General features: G+C 34.5%; 1 protein-coding gene across 29 annotated transcripts in view; it reads left to right on the top strand.

Moving 5' to 3' along the window:
• SNAP91 (synaptosome associated protein 91) overlaps window positions 1-18,476 on the top strand; it is a 145,465-nt gene that overhangs the window by 114,165 nt on the left and 12,824 nt on the right. For 6 of the 29 annotated variants that reach the window (XM_044674057.1, XM_044674050.1, XM_044674069.1 and 3 more), the window contains 7 exons: window positions 277-543; window positions 768-845; window positions 1,006-1,077; window positions 1,573-1,656; window positions 2,769-2,852; window positions 13,614-13,748; window positions 15,215-15,349. In XM_044674057.1, coding sequence (XP_044529992.1) covers window positions 277-543; window positions 768-845; window positions 1,006-1,077; window positions 1,573-1,656; window positions 2,769-2,852; window positions 13,614-13,748; window positions 15,215-15,349 — 855 coding nt within the window. Of the gene's footprint in view, window positions 1-276; window positions 544-767; window positions 846-1,005; window positions 1,078-1,572; window positions 1,657-2,768; window positions 2,853-13,613; window positions 13,749-15,199; window positions 15,350-18,476 lie in introns of all 29 variants that reach the window. The other 23 variants (XM_044674053.1, XM_044674047.1, XM_044674048.1 and 20 more) reach the window with 14 other exon arrangements.

Here is an 18,476-nt window from a genome sequence, read left to right as displayed (position 1 = left end):
GATTTTGAGGAGTTGAAGATATATTGCCTTCATACTTCATTCTGATCTTACCCAACTATAGTTTTAAATCCTTACCTTCTTATAATTGTAAATTTCTTAAACATGAACTAATTATTTACACTGGTTAGGATTACATTGGAATACAGCCTCATTTAAATACCTAGCTTGTGTGTATATCTGTGTATGGTGTATGTTATCCTTGGCTTTGATTATTTTCTCTTATTTCCTTCCTTACTGATCCTCTATATATATATTCTCCACTTTCCTTTTTACAAGACCCCTTTGCCCCATCTGAAGGTAGTGCAGAGACTGCTCCTGAACTGGACCTTTTTGCAATGAAGCCTCCTGAGACCAGCATTCCTGTAGTTACCCCTACAACTAGTGCAGCCCCCACGATTCCCGCAACAACTCCTTCTCCTGCTCCTGCTGCTGCAGCTGCCACTGCTACTACTACTACTGCTGCTACTGCCACTACCACCACCGCCACCACACCCGCCACCACCACCACAACCACTGCTCCTCCTGCTCTAGATATCTTTGGTGGTAATTCTTTAAAGCTCTTTGATTCTGGTGGAATGAATTCTGGTTTGTCAAATGTACATACAGCATACACACATAACATTGCATGTATACTGTATATTTAAATTATTTGTTACAAACCATTTGCAACATATCTCAGAATTCTCCTAGTCAAAATTCAGAACTGGAAATAAATGTTGTTTCACTCTGGTCAAAATGAGTAAAGGCATATGTATTCTTGGTCTTAGATTTATTTGAATCTGCTCCTGATGTTGCTGCAGCACCTAAGCCAGAGGCCACTCCTAGCATAGACTTGTTTGGTACAGGTAAAAATAAATAGATCCCTTCTTTCATTTTGATTTCTTGGATGTTTTCATGCTTAAGCACCTGACTCTCATTTGTGATGATAAGTTTGTTAGATTTTTGACTTTGATTTCAGCTTTCTACTTACTTCTGCTTGATTTTGGTTTGTTTCACTTTTGGAAGATGCTTTCTCATCTCCTCCACATGGGGCTTCTCCTGTGCCTGAGAGTTCTCTCACTGCTGATCTCTTATCCGGTGAGTTCTTTTTCCAAATTCCAATCATCTTAGTTGACTGGCACATCATTATCTGTGGACAGATAAAAAATGTCCTTGCATATGTAATATTTGAGTGCTTTAAGATAGGTAAAATGAATGAGGAATTCATTTTAAGCTTCTCTTAACCATCTCTCAAATTAGATGGGCAGTTGTCTCTTGGTATTTACCATTCCTTTCTGGATAATCATTATTTTTGCATCAAATTACATACATATGTTTTAGTCTGGGTAGGTGGGGGAAAATAACGTACTAAAATCCTTAATTTTGAAAAGTGATATTTTGAGCTAAGTTTTTTCCTGAAAAAAAAAAGTATATCTCAAAATACCAATTAGCTTCTTTATTAATAATATCCTCTTAAGTGACTTTGCTCAGAGGATTTATTAACTGAAGTGTAAATATATACATTGAAAAGAACCATCAAGACTGTCAGTTTTCTTTGACATACAATATTATCTGTTCTCTGCTTAACTGCAGTGGATGCATTTGCAGCAGCATCTCCTGTAGCCACTGCCTCTCCGGCAAAGGTGGATTCTTCAGGTGTGATTGACCTTTTTGGTGGTGCGTATTAATCTTTCTTCACCACTTATATCACTTATTCATTTGATTCAGTAATTTTCTCACTTTTACAAATTCATCTTCTCCTGTCTTAAATCTATGATTTTCAAAGCTATTATTTTCATCCATTTCATGTCTTTATTATCATCTATTCATCATTTTTACTACATAAAAATAGAAACATAACCAGGTAATTTTTTCATTGTCTTAACTTGAAGTACATTGATTTGGAATTTAACTCTCTTGATTCCTTTTCATCTCTAATGCCTTAGTCAACTTTTACCTAATTCTTGATAAATCATTGCAAGCATTAATTAGGGACTAAAGAAAAAACCTGAAGCATTTAGATTTGAAATGGTAAAACTTGTAATGAATTGCATAAATACTCCAATTCAATCAGAATTAAGTTGCTTGCTTGTTAAAATTCTTCCACAAAATTAGAAGATGCATTGGAGATTTAGAGTATTCTTATCTTGAGGATGACATAACTTTTCTATCTAAAAGCACATATGAATGTACTCTCCAAAGTTTACTGCTTTTGACAACATATACTCATTGGTTTGCCATATTTGTCAGACAAATTGGAGAGCTTTCCTTGCTGAATATCTGGTGTAGCTACCACATTCAAATTTCGACAACTTAAATATCAACTGAAAATAGAGCTACAGTCAAATTTGCTCTTTGTATCAATCTAAAATTATCAAATATCAAAAAGTAACTATTGCATTTCCCAATTTAAAAAAAATAATTATTGTCTTTCAAATTGAAGAAAAAATTGGTAATTTTTGTTATATATGGATGAGAGATAGTACAGATTTTCTCTGTTGGAAAAAAATCAATTCTTTGCTTACAGTCTCTAAGCCTAAGATTATAGGCACAACTTTTATTAAGGGGCATTCACTGTCTTCTTCATTGACAATTTTAGCAAAACATTATTTTGAAAAAAGATCAGTGTTCAGTTCAGCTTCTATTTTTCAAGTATCTATAGGATACATGTCACTAGAGAATATATACAAGGTGCTCCAAATTATCCATTTCTTTGTATAACATTGATTCAATATATTCACTATTTAAACTCTTTTACCTTTCTTGCTGCATAATGGATAATCCAATAGATGCTTTTGGAAGCAGTGTTTCTGAACCCCAACCTGCAACCCAGGCTGTTTCTAGTTCCTCAGCTTCTGCCGACCTACTAGCTGGTAATTAATTTAAATTTTTTAAATTAAATTTTGCTTTATAGAAATTTAAGATGAGAATTAAAAATGAGATGTTTATTTACCTTTCCCATTGATCTCATAAAATTGTAAACAAACTAGTATGATCAAAAGCTACTCATTATTTTCTTGAATAAGTTTCACTGCATTTTATGAAATTCATTTAAAAATCTTGTTCTATGCAAAACCATCATTATAGATTATATAGGTTATTGTGATTTCCTTTCCATTAGGCCATTTTCTTTATGGCTCCTCTGAGGAGGTGCTATAATGAATCTGGACCTATTACTCATGATTTGAGTTTCTCTGTTTTTATTAGCAATTTGATGTTGGTTGTGGATCATATGAAACACATGAAATATTACTTATAGTTAGTCTGAAGCTTGTTACATGTGCTGCCTCTATAACCAATATAGATTTTTTCCTTTGTGGAATATACAATTAATCCTTGCCAATCATGTTTATATAAGAGAAGACACTGATAAATTATGAATGGCAAATTTCTTTTGCCAGATAAAGAAAAATTTTGAGAATTTTAAGTTCTTACTTGAGAGGGGAAAAAAAGCCTTCATATATACGCAGAGGAAATACCTGTGCCAGAATATGGTGCTGTTATGTACTTATCATTATCTTACTAAAAGAAATGGTACTTTTCCTTTGCTATCCCTACCACCTCACTGCTTAGGTTTGTCCTGGCCATCCCATTGGTCGCTAATGCTTACTCAGAGTTCACTTTATGCCAATAACTAGATGAAATTTACCCAAATTTTGATAGTCATGTACTTCCTCCTCCAAGGAAAAGTTCTTCAGGATTAGCCATTTCAGTAAAGCCCCATAAACTCTGCTATTTTTGGTGATTTTGAAGTAACAGTTTGGTTGTTCAGTAAAGACAATGATAATAGTGGTAGCTACATGAAGTTACAGCCAGGCAGCTCTGAAAAAACCTTAGCCCAGGTTCTGGTTAATCTTAGGATCTTCTGTCAAAAGTTCCAAGTGGGTAACTGGAAATGTAAAGTTCATTTAGGCTCTTTTCCACTCGAAATCATGACTCTAGGGTGAGTGATATGATGAATGAAGCAGTAGATAGGGCGCTGGGGCTTGAGGCAGGAATACCTGAATTCAAATCCTTCCTTAGTCTCCCATGGAAGAAGAGAAGGTCTTTGAAAGCCAGAACATTTATGTTTGTCTTTATATCCTAGCATCCAGAACAGAGCCCAGCATATAAAAGGTGCCTAAATGATTAAGATTTTAGATAACCATTTATTAGTAATACTAGAGCAAAAATTCCTCTTTTGGTATGGGTTGAACTAAATGACTGCTAAGGTACAGTCCAACTCTAAAATTCTGTAAGATTGTAGAGAGGTATAGCTAGAATGGAAGAGAAGAGGGAGCCAAAGAGGGGGTGAAGAGACCTAATTTCCCAGTAGGTGGAGCTTCAGAGTAATTAAAAAGTAGGAATCTTTGTAGCATATAAACCCTTAACATTTTTTTAAACCTGTAATAGTACTCTTTCTCTGCCTTTGGATAGTTCCTCTAAAGCACTTCGTAGCAAATCTTTTGTAGTGATTCACCAAAATTAAGTGAAAATTACCTTTCGATAAACTAGGGAAAAGGAGTGAAAGGAAAAAAACCTGTCTTACCTGGGAATAAAGGAACCAGAAAATAGATGGAAGGTGGTGGTAGCCAATACTCAAAATATAACATCAGATCTGGTTTTCAGTTGCCTCACATAAAAAAGAGGCATCATAAGGCAGAAAGATACTAGTAGTTTTCTCTCTAAAGGGGAAAATTAGAGTTTTCATTGAACTAAATATTTAAAGGAGTGGTCACCAAAATTGAATAAATATCGATTCTAAAATTATTTTTAGTAATTTCTTTATAAAATATAGGAGAGAGTAAAAATAGAGAAATGAGGTCCCAGCCAGAGAGCCTAAAAGTCAGTTAGCAAGTGTTTTGGCCAAGAGGTCTCCTCCCAATCAAGGGCCCCTCAGAGGCTAGTACCTCCAGGGAAGCTAAGGGAGTCAGCCTTTTTCACTCACCTCATGTAGTTCTAAGGGAAAGATTTAAGAACAGTCTCACCAAGTCCAAGGTCCTAGCCAGAGCTCCTCCAGGTCCAGTTCCAGGCCAAAGAAAAGAGCAGAACTAACTCACAGGAAGTTGTCACTCCCTTTTAAAAGTGCTTCTTTTGCGTCACTTCCTGTGCCTTCCTTCTAGTTTACATGTCTAATCACAACAGACCTTTGCTTAGGACTGCCCAGGGGACAGTCAGCCAATTCTGATTCATCACCCACTCTTGCACATGTGGGTTACAGAATTCCTTCACTTGAGAGTTAAGTGGTGGTGTTTATACTTTTAGTGATTAAATCTAAAAATGGGCAGGGTAGGTTTAATCTCATTATCACATCTCTCTAAGTTCAAGCCTTCAGAAAAAATTATTTAATTATTTCTGAGTTCTAATAGAATTCTTGAAAATGTTTTATTTTTACTTGTTTGATATCTCCTTTTCAATCCATCTACAGTAGTTTCACTAGAATAAGGCTGAATAATATTTAAATTTCGAATTATATTTCATATTTCTTTATTTTTTGTCATTGTATATTTAGCGAATCATACTGTCTATTGAAGTTACAGATAAATTTTCACATATTTCAAAGGGAGCAGAGAATCTCAATCATTCTCTGGGCTATCTTCTCAAGATTTTAAACATTCATATGAAGACAGTGTTTTTCCAAACTTGAGAGTAAAAGGTTAACTGTGTTTTTATAGTCTGTTGTTCTATGATTAACATATGTTTTAATTTCTCTTAGTTTTATCACCAAAAAATTGAGTTATTATTGCTTGAAAGTCACATATTTATAAAATGATTTTAACATTAATTTTATCAATCATCAATTTTTTTTGTTATAATGATTACAAAAAACAGTTTCCCCCCCATTTTGAAGATATTCTCTAACTCTTTTCTTTTCACCTAATCTGCTCTTTTTGGTCACCTGTCAAGAACTAAAAGAATGCCTAATAGAAAGTTGGACCAGGTGCTACCTGTTAAATCACATGTAATATTTCTTCCCTTTCTTTAACTGCAATTTCCTGTGCAATTGATGATTTAAAAAGATACTGTTTTGAATATTTTTCTTTTCTAAATGTCACTCATCTTTCCTAGAATACTCTTCCAGAGTGATTAATTTAGTATCATGTTTGTTTTTTTGTTTAAAAATTTTTCTAATTTTTTATAGCTTATTGCTGTTTTTCCTTATATGATACTTTCCTTTTATCATGATCAAAATCATTTAGATTATTTTAAATTTTTATTAGATATAGTCTTATGTCTTGTTTATTTTATTTGTAGTAAAAGTATGTATATTTAAGGGTAAAGGTACCATTATTTATACTTAAAAAGTGATCTATGGCAATAGCATATGTACTTTTGTCTAACTTGTCCTTTAATATAAAAATTTCTGTGAATATAATTTTTCCTTCTTTTTGTCTAGTAAACCTTATTGGAGAGGAAATATTTTATCCAGATAAATAGCTTTGTCATATTTTAGCCAAGAATTAACTATCAATAGGACATAAGTTAATAAAATTTTTATTGGAATCTGATGATCAGATGCTATTGTTTCCTTCCCCATCTATCTTATTCTTACTTAATAAGATCATTGTAGTTCATCATCAGCTTGCCTAGATTCTTTCAATATTACCTAAAACTATATTGTATTCAAATTTATCTACTAACTGCTATGCATATTTGACTGTCTAAAAGCACTGACTTATACTTAAGTAATACATCAGGAAGAAGCAGCTTCAACATGACTTCTTTTTAGGTCATCATCAATAAGATAATAAAGTAACAAGACTGATTTCTATCAGCTACACAAAACACAGTCTCCAAATTTGAGAGAGAAGGAGAGGGAGAAGAAGAAGAGTTAAAGGGCTATTTCAAGGGGAAAAGAGATCTTTCCCAAAAAATGGAAAGATAGTTCAGATGAGAAAACTGGGAACCATTTCAAAGAAGGTCAGATCAGATACAATCTATATATTATTTTAGTTTAAATACTACAAACAAGATGGATTTTCAGATATGAGAGGAAAGTAATATTCATGCTAAATAAAATCTGTGCCTCTTTCTCTAATAAGGAAAATGTCCATAAATTTCTTTCTTTTAAATTATCCTTTGAAAAGGGATAGGGGTTATGGGTTGGTTAATGCAGAGAGCATTAGCCTACTTCCCAAAAGTAGTATGGCTACTGCCACTTACTGTGTAACCTTGGACAAATCACTTAACCCTTTTCTGGGCCTCAGATTTTTTATCAATAAATTGTGGGGAGGGAAGGCAAAAGGGGTGGGCTAGATGATTTCCAAACAGTAGACTTTCTGTAGCAGACCAGCCCCTAAATACAATTTTCACGTGGGTTTAATCACCTGAGGAGGGAAGTTGAAAGTTGGAAAGTAATGGATTAAGATTAAGAATTAGAGAAAATGAGGCATAGATGAAACAAAGAGACACGGAACACAGAGAGAGAACTTTAGCATGGTCTCAGTGTGTCAGCACTCAGGAGTCAGAGAGAGTCCAAGAGAGCAGGCTGAGCAAGCTGCACTGTTTATTATAGGATTTTAGGATGGGGAGGCTTGCGGGATGTCAATCAAACAGGTGAAACAACATAAGTATTAACATAATATTGACAACCAATTGCAAGATAAAGAAATTACATAAAAACATAATAGTATAGCCTGGCACCCAAGGAAGAAGTTCATTTGAAGGCTTCTCCTGACTGGAACACTGGCCCAAGCTTATTCAGATGTAAGAGTATGTCTGACATTTCAAAGGACCTTTACAAATAGTTAGCTAGCTTCCAGACTGCAGATAATAGAAGCTTAATTTTTAAGTTCCACAAAATTTAAAACCCATTCAATTCAAGGATTCAGAAATCAATCGTGTGAAATATTAGAAATATGTCTGTAAGTCTTGTCCATGAACACTTTGCTCATTAGGGTCAGCTTTTGAATGCATCTTTAATACCTTTATGATTTGTTAGAACTGAAACCTTCACTTTCCAAGTTTAACTCTATGACTCCTTAAAAATAAGTGATTCATTAAGCTAGAAGTCAATAATAATTCTCTGGGACCAAATCATACTTTTACTGAAGTTTAAAAGGAATTAAAGAATAAGATTTATATGACCCTCATCCTACAAAGGATTATACAAGTTACCTGGGATAGTAGAGGCTAGTAAATATTGCTTCTGTACCAACTGATTTTGAATAATGTATTTTTAAACCCCAAAGAATCCCTAAATACTGCAACAAATCATAGAGATGCATACTAGGTAGGGGCAGGTAGTAGGAGTTTCTTTTCATACACTATGAATAGCCTCAGAAGACAAAAAAAAAATAGCATTAAATAAGTACTTCTCTGCTTGGACAGACATGATCTTATTTGAAAAATCTGATGGTAGGACATAGTAACATCTCACATTTCCAGATTATACTAAGCTCTTCAAGGTAATAAACAGAAATACTAATAGACAAAATATCTATTTTGTAAGCCTTTAATAAAGATATACTTTCTCTTCATACTTCACTGAATTGCAAAGTTAGAAGGGACTCCAGTTATGTGGTTCACTCCATACTCAAATTATGAATTGCAATTGCCCTAGGGAATATAGGACACATGGTCATTTTCATTAAAAGCACAACTTTCTAAAGACATCAGCCCAATTTGTTGTTGTGTCCAAAAAAAAAAAAAAAACAATGCTAGGCATTATTTAAAAAAAAAAAAAGGTATATGTAGGAAAATGTAAACTATTATTGTACCCTGTAAGCCATCCACACATTGGGTAGCAGTCATAATGACAATGGAGCTAGTCCAGAGTAAGGATTGCTAATTAGAAAATTGGGGTTAGGCAGTGAACCTATGATTTCATTTGTATCAGGAACTTCCAAATGAGGAAACTCCTTTTATGAATGTAGAATGACATCTTGAACTGATAAGTAATTTATGAAATTATGGGATAGGGGCAAGCACACCCAGTTATTTTAGGGTTGTTGTTTGGGTACTGTCTGGGAGAGACCACAATTGGCAGCACAGTGACAGTCATTAATTAAACACAGAGTATGCAGACAAAATACCCATAAAGGTAGAGCTGGTGGCATGGAGACAAGGAATAGGATGGTAAAAGAAGGCAGAGTGGAGAAGAGATGGGGGTGGAGAGAAGCAGAGAATATCCCTCAGGTAACTGTGGATTACAGTTGGAAGCAGTAGGTAGCTTGTGAAGAATTTTTCCTTTTGGTGTTTCCACTATAAGAAAATAATATATTAAAGAATTACATCTGGACTATCTTATTTTCATCTTTGTATCTCCTTGTGCCTAACAAAGTACCTGAGTAGGGTGGGTACTTAGGCGTGTTTGTTTGCTATGTTGAGTATTTTGTTTAATCCTCACTGGAGCCATCAAGCCAGTTGCAGAATAGACTTACCCCTTATTTAGCACAGCAGAACTGTTACATACAATTTGCCATAGTCAGTTCACTTCCTTTTTCTGCCTTGGATTGTATTCAAATGACTGTGAAGGAAAATTGGTCATTAAAGTCTAGTAGTAAATCATGCTGATTCACTTTGTGGTGTTGCAGTCTATTTTCATTTAAAAACAATCTAAATGTTGACATAATATAGACATCCCAATCAGTCATAACTAATTAACCCTAAATTCAAGGCAGAAACAGGATTTCAGTTTTTAAACTATTTTCAATTCAACAAGTGTAGAAGTAGGCCTATTCAAAAGTAGCCTTCTTTAACATAGGCTTCAACTTTTTTTTTTTAATATAATTAATTTTTATTGGTAAATATTTACACCAGCAGTAGAAATGTCAGTAGAAAAATAAAATTTCAGTTGTTTTCTCTCATACAAAGATTTGATCTTATTGACTATAGCAGTTAGTGAAATAATCTTCATACAAAAGGGTAAGCTGATTTGAGTTACAACCAGCATACAGTGTGTGCACAAGGGTGAAAAGCCTTCTGTATGTGGACAATTAATGGCACCAGTGCTTTACATTCAAAAAAACTGTTCCTTGGTATTTCTTTTCTCTATTAGGTTTTATAATGTAACAAGACTATAATTTAAACCACAGCAATTAGGAAGCAAAGTTGGACTGAAGAGTTTTTAAAAGCTTGCTAGATGAATAAATTTCAACATACAAGAGGAAAATTTAGAAGTTAAACTTATCTCACTGGATCCACATTTCATAAAAGTTTAGGTTTTCATTGCTAAGAAGAAAAGAAAAGTAGAAGGCTGCGCTGATGATCCTAGAATAAAGATGTGTTTTGACCCCATGATCTCCTTTACTCTGGAATCCATTTTTTCTGCATTTAGAAACATTTCCATGAACGTTTATTTTCCACTTTTAAGGTCTAGAAATTACCAATTCATTGGACACTGTGAGCTCTTCACAAGAACCTTAGATATAAAAGAGAATTTGATACATTCGTGGTATAAGGCTATTTTTGTTTGCAGAGAACAGGGCAGGCAAATGTTTGAATTCACCTTTATGTAGGGTATTAATTAGGAAATAGGTTTTCTGTATAAGACTTACTTTTTAAATGATAAATTTTGTTACATGTAGATTTAGCTAACATTTATGTAATGCCTTAAGGTTTACAAAATGTTTTCTATAAATTATGTTATCCTTCTAACAACCTTATGAGGTAGGTGCTATTATTTCCCCATTTTATAGAACTTCATGCCACTACCTTCCTATAAAACTAGAGCATTGTTTTTTGAAAAAAAAGATAAACAGCTTAAAATTATGTCATGAAACATATAGAATTCCCTTGTTCTTGGAACTTAGAGTTATGTAATTTGCTGCACTCATTAGTTAGGTAAATTGTATTTGGTATATATTGATTTTATAATAGGGGCTATGAAATTTGGCAAAAATGGCTTTAAAAAAGTAAATTCTTTGATTTACTTTGAATTCTTTACATTCTTAGATTTAAGAAGTATAAAACTATGGATTAAAAGTGTATTGTTATCATGTAACCATGTTAAAAATGAATATTAATAAATGGTTTTTAAAAGTGTATTATTGTTTCTTAACAGTAGGGTCAAAAGATTTCCTGAATCCTAATAATCTGTGAGTTCAGTGGGGATATAGGACAAATTTTTCACCTTATATTGCAACCTCCTGATTTAAATAGAGTATTTTTTTTCCTAATAGACTACATTGCTAAAAACTATTAGACTGTCAGCTCCTTGAAAGCAGAGGCTGTCTTTTGTCTTTCTCATGCATTTAGCATAGTGCCTGGCTATGTAGTAGGTACTTGATAACTATTTATTGACTGACTATAAAACAGCTTTTAAATCCAATACACTTCTTTGTTTAACTGCAATACTTTAAGAATTACCCATATGCCTTGTGCCCAAAAATATTTATACCACTTATGTTTGTGACAGATATCAAAGGCTGGAAACTAAAGTTGGTATACCCATGAAATGGGGCATGGATGACCAAATTATGGTATATGAATGTATTAAAATACTATTGTTATGTAAGAAACAATGAAAAGATGATTTTAAAGAAACTAGGTATGACTAGTACAAACCAGTGCAGAGTTAAATAAGCAGAACCAGGAGAATATAGCGACAAACAACATTGTAAAGATGAACAATTTTGAAAAACGTACAGATTCTGATCAAATCAATGCAAACTGTGAAGACTGAGAGTATACTATACCACCTACCTCCCAACAGAGGCGATCAATTCAGGGTGCAGACTGAGACATTTTTTTATATGACAATAAGGGAATTTGTTTTGCTTGATTGTTTACTTGTTTCAAGGGTTGCTTTTTTCTCTTCTTAAGAGGGGTTTGGGGTGGGAGAAATAATGGATTTTTGTGTTCATTGGGGAAAAAATTAATCTTAAAAGAAAAGTTACCTTCTGAAAATATCCATAAACTTGGACCCAGACAAAACTACTGGTAGGCACCCAAAAACAGAAAGACAAAAAGAAAGGACCTATATGCACAAAAATATTCACAACAGACCTTTTACATGATAGTAAAGAATTAGACAAAAAATGGATTCCCTCTAATAAGGGAATGGCTAAACAAATTATGGCATATGAATGTAAAAGAATATTACTCCATCTTAAAAAGCAGTAAAAGACAATGATCCGCTATAGCTCCAATGGCCTCATAATAAAAAAGTGCTATCCACCTACTGTATCCCCATATTGTATCCCCAGAGAACTGATGCCCCCCATATTGAAGCATATTTTCCCTTTATTTTTTTCCTCTCCCACCCAGAACATGCCTAATGCAGAAATATGTTTTACACACTTCATATGTATATTGGGTATCATCATATTCTTGCCTTCTCAATCAATGGAGAAGGGGATGGAGGGAGAGAATTTGAAAGTGAAAATAACTAAATTAATTTTTTTTAAAAGAGGAAACATTTGGCCCAGAGAAAAACTAAGAAAATGTACCTCCCTCTCCTCTTTGCATGAATGAGAGACCATGGATATAGAACAATACATATGCTGTTAGACATTGTTGATGGATTTGGTTTTGCTGAACTATTTTCCTCCTCCCCTTCATTTCCAGTCTTGGCTCTGAAGGATAGTCTATTGGGTAGATAAAGGGTATATTCTGAAATTAATGCAATACATAAAGAGATAAAAATAATACTTTTATAAAGTAAAAATAGTACCCATATGGTCTTAGCTGGATGCCAATTTTTTTTCTATCATATATTTAATTATCAGTTTCTAGTTTTCTTGTAATCCTAAATATCTCTTGCATCTCTCTTTTTCTCTCTACTCACATATCTACTGCCTTCTTTCAGACTTTCATCAATTATTTCTTGGACTAGTTCAATAACTTACTAGTTGATCTTCCCGCTTCAAGTTTCAGCTCCCTCCAATTTACCCTCCCTTCAGCTGCCCAAGTGATACTCCTAAGGCAAAAGTCTGACCATGTCATTTCCTCTTCTTTCTGTTGCCTCTTTAATCAAATACAAATTTCTCTGGTGGGCATTTAAAACCTCTCACAATCAGCTTCCGATCTGCCTTTGTTACCCTTCACTCACTCAGCAGCCCAGCCAAATTGTCCAGCTGGTTGACTGTCATACACATATTCCATTTACACTTCCTCTTTACCCCCATGTCTCAGAATCCCTGTGACAAACTTGAGCACCATCTGTTACATGAGGTTCTTCCTGATTCCCCCAGCAGCTGCACTAACTTCCCCACTGAAATTCTCATGGGTTTACTTAGATTTGTACATGTTGTTGGGTTTCTGTACTCTCTCTCCAAGAATGTAAGCTCCTTGAAGGCAGAGACTTTAATTTTTGTCTTTGTATCCCCAGAGCACTGCATTGTCTAGAACATAGTAAATGTTTGATATGTATTTTGTCTTAAATGTTCAGAATAAAGTTATTGCCTGAATTTTCTTCAAAACATAAAGTATCAGTGATTATGGGCTATTTCCTCCCTATTCTAATAAAACTATTCCTCATATGATTTATTTTCTCAATTCTCTCAGTGTAATTTAACTTTTGTATTAGGCAGTGATCTTTGAAAAACTCTAAGCAATCAATTTACTAAGTTTACTGACCTTTCATCCATTCTTAAATTTGAATCATTTTTATATCTACACATCTCTAAGTCCTATATACTGCAGTTTTGTTCTATAATATTGCATTAAAATGTTTGAAAATTTATTTTTTTCCTTTTCAACCATTTTCCCAGGTTTTGGAGGTTCTTTCATTGCACCCTCTCCATCACCAGTGACACCAGCTCAGAACAACCTATTGCAGCCTAATTTTGAAGCAGCTTTTGGATCATCACCATCAACTACTAGCAGCAGCTCCTTTGATCCATCAGGTAAGGAAATTTACTGGATTTTTAACTTATTTGAATTTATTGAAAAGTTACTTAGCTTACTTTATCTTTAAATTATTAAAAAATTAACAACAAACTTTGGGTGTTGAGAACCTTTTTCAAACTGATCCCTTGGTCTATATTTTTCAAGTATCAGTTTTAATAGTTACTTGCCATGAATACACTTTTATGGGTAGCATTAGGAATAACCCACAAACCCTCTCTGAATCTGTCTTTAATCTTTAGCAGAAATCTAACTTAACATGCACATCATCTCTTTGCATGTGCTTATCTTTGCATGAGTTTTAGAACTTAAGGGAAAACAAATACTTTGTACCATATAGTCAGTATCTGAATGGGTACTCTCACTGCTGTTGGCAGCGAGAGCATGCCAGCTTGCATGGCATTGAGTTTTTCAAAGTTGAGATACAAATACAGAGTGTTCTTTGCCTGCCTTTAACCTTTCATCCCTGCTGTCATTTTGTTTGTATTCTCTTCCATTCTACTCTTCCTATGCTGGGTCCTTACTACAAATTTACAATTGGTGAGTTTTTGGCAAATAAGTGAGTTTAAAAAGCACCCTAATTATATTCCTTGCCTGATAATTCGGTTGCTTCTGTTGCTAGTGCATAATTGAATGCTATATTTTCCCTCAATTTAAATTATAGTATTATAGTATTTACAGTAGATGTCTAGCAAAATAGTTGTGTTGGATTTTAGCACAGTTTTCTAGAACCTATGGATATGGTCAACAGATCCTACTGTGAGTCTATATTTGGAATGATCTATTTTGGACAATTGGAACAAAATAAGAACCAAAGTTTTCAGTATATACCTAAAATACACACTAAGTTTAGATTTATTCAATGTGAATATTAATTATTAGGTCTTAGAATATGTCTAAATAGATGACATTAGTTTCATTTAATATTGTGAGAATCAAACATGTACTCAAATTTAAATGCTCAGAAATCATAGGATTGGTTTTGTTTTTGTTTTTGTTTTTTCAGAATTGACTTGCATTTACATTCGCAGGTTTACACAGAACATTTCAGTGATTATTTAGGTGTTCCTTAAATTTGTTTCAGCTCTGAGAGGTGTATGTTTTCATATTTCTAAAATGATGAGTCAACTCTTTCTTGAATTATCTTCTTTTCAGCAGTAAAATACTTTTACTTTTTTTGTAAAACTATATTATTTACTTGCTCCCACAATTTTAATTAAGGTTATTTCAATTACAGACAACTCTAATAAGTCTGAAATGACAGAAGAGTTGTCAATACACAATGGTTAAAGGGAGTTTCGTAACCAGGAGCTCTATACATCTATGAAATCAAAAATACAACTCCTTTACCCTGCCCTAACCCTCACCAAGAAAGAAATAAAAGAAAAATTCAATTTTTTTGTAATTTAAAAAATGTATATATTCTGAGCCTGGTCTCTTTGAATTCCAGTGTTTGATGGTCTAGGGGATCTTCTTATGCCAACTATGATCCCTGCTGGTCAGCCTGCACCTATTTCTGCTGCAACACCTGGTCCTGCTATGGCAGCAAGCAAAGCCCTTGGAAGTGATCTTGATTCATCTCTTGCAAATTTAGTAGGAAGTAAGTACCATAAGTTCTTTTTAAGTTAAATACTAGAAATTATTTGATGAAAGTTATTTGTATTTCCAGTATTCATCTTCTGGTGTTTATATGCATAAGACCAAGAGTAATTAAAATTATTCATTAATGGGTTTAAATGTTTTTCCTGGTATAAGTCTAGAGCTGTTAATTCAACACAGCATTTACTAAGCACTGCTAGACCGCCAACAGCCTTTAGTCTCTCTTCATATGCTTTTGACTCGGACTTATAGAGACCTGACTTGCTTCAGTAAAGCATTCTGTGTGTGCAACAGACTTGTGCTATGTCCTGAGGATGAAAAGATAACAGTGGAGAAAGCACTCGCGTCCAGAAGGATCTGCCTCATACAATAGTTATGTGACCAGGCAAATCACTTAAACTTTCTCAGCCTTAGTTTTCTATCTGTGAAATGAGGAGGGTGGCACTTTAAGATTCCTTCCAGCTCTCAGTCTTTGAATCTTTGAAAATAGTACCTGCCTTCAAGAAGCTTACATTGTACTGGGAGAAAGCTCCATATACTCTAATGTATAAATATAAAATATATACATTGTAAGGATAGGGTAATGGAGAGGGGACAGCTGGGCGACTCAGTAGATAAAGATAAAGGCCTAGGTTCAAATCTGGCCTCAGACACTTCCTAGCTGTGTGACCCTGGGCAAGTCCCTTAACCCCCATTGCCTACCCTTACCACTCTTCTGCCTTAGAACAAATACCTAATATTGATTCTAAAATGGAAGGTAAAAGTTTTAATAAAAATAAAAAGCAAAATAAGGTAATGGAGGGGATGTTTGAGAGAGTAGAGGGAAGTACTAAGGATGGTAACAGTAAAGTCTTCCTTATTCTAGTAAATTCAATCTAATTACGAATTAGTAAAGCTGAAGGCTGTTTCCTATCTGAAATTGGTTTCTCCATCTTGGTTCTGAGAAAGCCCCAGATTGTTTCCAGAAAAAGTCTTCATCCTGGGCCCCTGTACCCTGCTTGCAGAGGACACATTCCTTGGACTCCAAAACCTTTGGAAGGAAATAGCATGGGGCTAAACCATTTACAACCAGTAATGGAGGAAGAGATTAACGCTGCGATGCCAAAACCTCCCTGGGATCTGTCTCCTAAGATGTGAATCTGCTGCATAATACAGCCATAGAGTCCCACAAGACTGTCATGTTAGAGAGCTAAGATGCACATGGAATCTCCCCTCTCAGGGCTGACTGTTACCTTCAGGAGCCCCTTCTGAGGAATAATGGCGGAGTGATTAGCAGTAGATGACCTGGGCTGAGCTGGCCGCTTCTGCGTGGCTCTGCATATGGGGAGAGGAGGGAAGGATTCTGCTCCTCAAACCAACTCAAACTCAGAGCCATTGTTGGTCTCACTGTACTGTTGAAGAATCTGATGCTAGCATGGTTTTAGTAATCTCACCATTCAGCATGATTTCCTTTAATTAGAAAGAAAATACCTTTCTTGCTTGCCTTTGTTCTTCCTAAAATGTATGCCCTAAACCGGAACACATATTCCAGATTTGGTCTGACAGGTGTGGAGCACAAAAGAACTATACTTCTCCAGCTATTCTAGCTGCTACCTAGTTGTAGCTTACCAGTTCTGCAATTGTGCCAATAAGTGTAGGACTTCATGTTATCCCTATAAAATTTTCATCTTAATAGATCACATTTTCCTGGCTATCAGACTTTATTGAGCTGATACCCAATGTATTTGTCCTCCTTCACAGCTCCTCATGTTCCCCAAGTTTGATTGGCATCATTTATCTTTACTAAAGTCATTGTTAAAATTTTTAACAATTCAAGTCCAAAAACTGAACTCTAATTCCTAATTCAACAAAGATCAATACACATTGGGTCTCTTCATTCATCTACATCTGATTCTACTGACTGTACTATCATATTCTAGACTATATCTCTGTTTTGTTCACCGGGCTATCATGGGACTTTGCCTAATGCCTTGCTAAAAATCAATCACTCCATGGTATTTCCTTGAATTGTTTAAACTTCCCAAAAAGGAGAAATAGTAGTCTTAAATGAATTATTAACAAACCCAGTGGCAGCTAGTTAGCACAAAGCACTGGACCTGGAGTTCTAATCTGGCTGCAGATATTTCCCAGCTAGTTGAACCTGGGCAAGTCACTTAACCCCCAATTGCCTAGCCCTTATGCTCTTCTGCCTTAGAAGTGATACTAGAAAGAAAGTAAGGGTTTGGGGAAAAAAAAAACACCACCTATATGGTTCTAATGATGACTATTTCCTTTCTAAATGCTCACACAGTTTCTTTTCTTTTTCAAAACCTTACCCTCTGTCTTAGTATTCTGTGTAAGACAGAAGAGCAGCAAAAAGAAAAAAGAGCTACCACCAATACTGGCTCTAGTGATGATTATTTCCTTTCTAAATGCTCATGTGATTTTTTCTTTTTTTTTAAGCCCTTACCTTCTATCTTAGTATTAATTCTAAGACAGAAGAGCAGCAAGGGCTAGGCAAATATGGGTTAAATGATTTTCTCAGTATCACAGAGCTAGAAAATGTTTGAATCAGATCTGAACCCAGAATCTCCCAGCTTTAGGCCTGCTACCTACCAACTGCCTCACAGTTTCTTTAATCATTTATTCTAGAATTTTTCCATAAATAGATATTGGACTACCAACCAATAGTTGACCAAAAATCTACTCTCTCCTTTTCTCCTTTTTAAAAATGGAATCATTTACCTATCTACAATCTTCTGTAGTTTCTCTTATTCTCTGTGATTCTAAAAAGATCACAAATTAGTTCCATGGTCATTTCTGCAAACTAATTTAGTATATGAGGAATAATTGATATATGTCAAATGACTTGAACTCATTTAGGGCAGGAAGGTTTTTTTCTTACTAGTTCATTATAGGTTTCAGCTGCTTCTTAACCAAATACTGAACCTATTCTTCTCTTATAGTTTTTGTCTCCCAACAAAGCTTAAAAAACAAACAACCCCCTCCTTACTGTTTCTGCTGGCTTTGGCATTTTTCAAAAGCCTCAACTCTAAACTTTAGTTCTCCTCCTTTTATTCTTTAAAAAAACTGTACTTTCTCTCTTAGTAACAACTCTAAGACATATGGAGGTAAGTGATTTGTCCAGG

Source organism: Gracilinanus agilis, chromosome 4 (assembly GCF_016433145.1).
Source record: "Gracilinanus agilis isolate LMUSP501 chromosome 4, AgileGrace, whole genome shotgun sequence".
NCBI lineage: Eukaryota > Metazoa > Chordata > Mammalia > Didelphimorphia > Didelphidae > Gracilinanus > Gracilinanus agilis.
The sequence above is the reverse complement of the archived record's forward strand: the minus strand, read 5'-3'. Positions and strand labels throughout refer to the sequence as shown.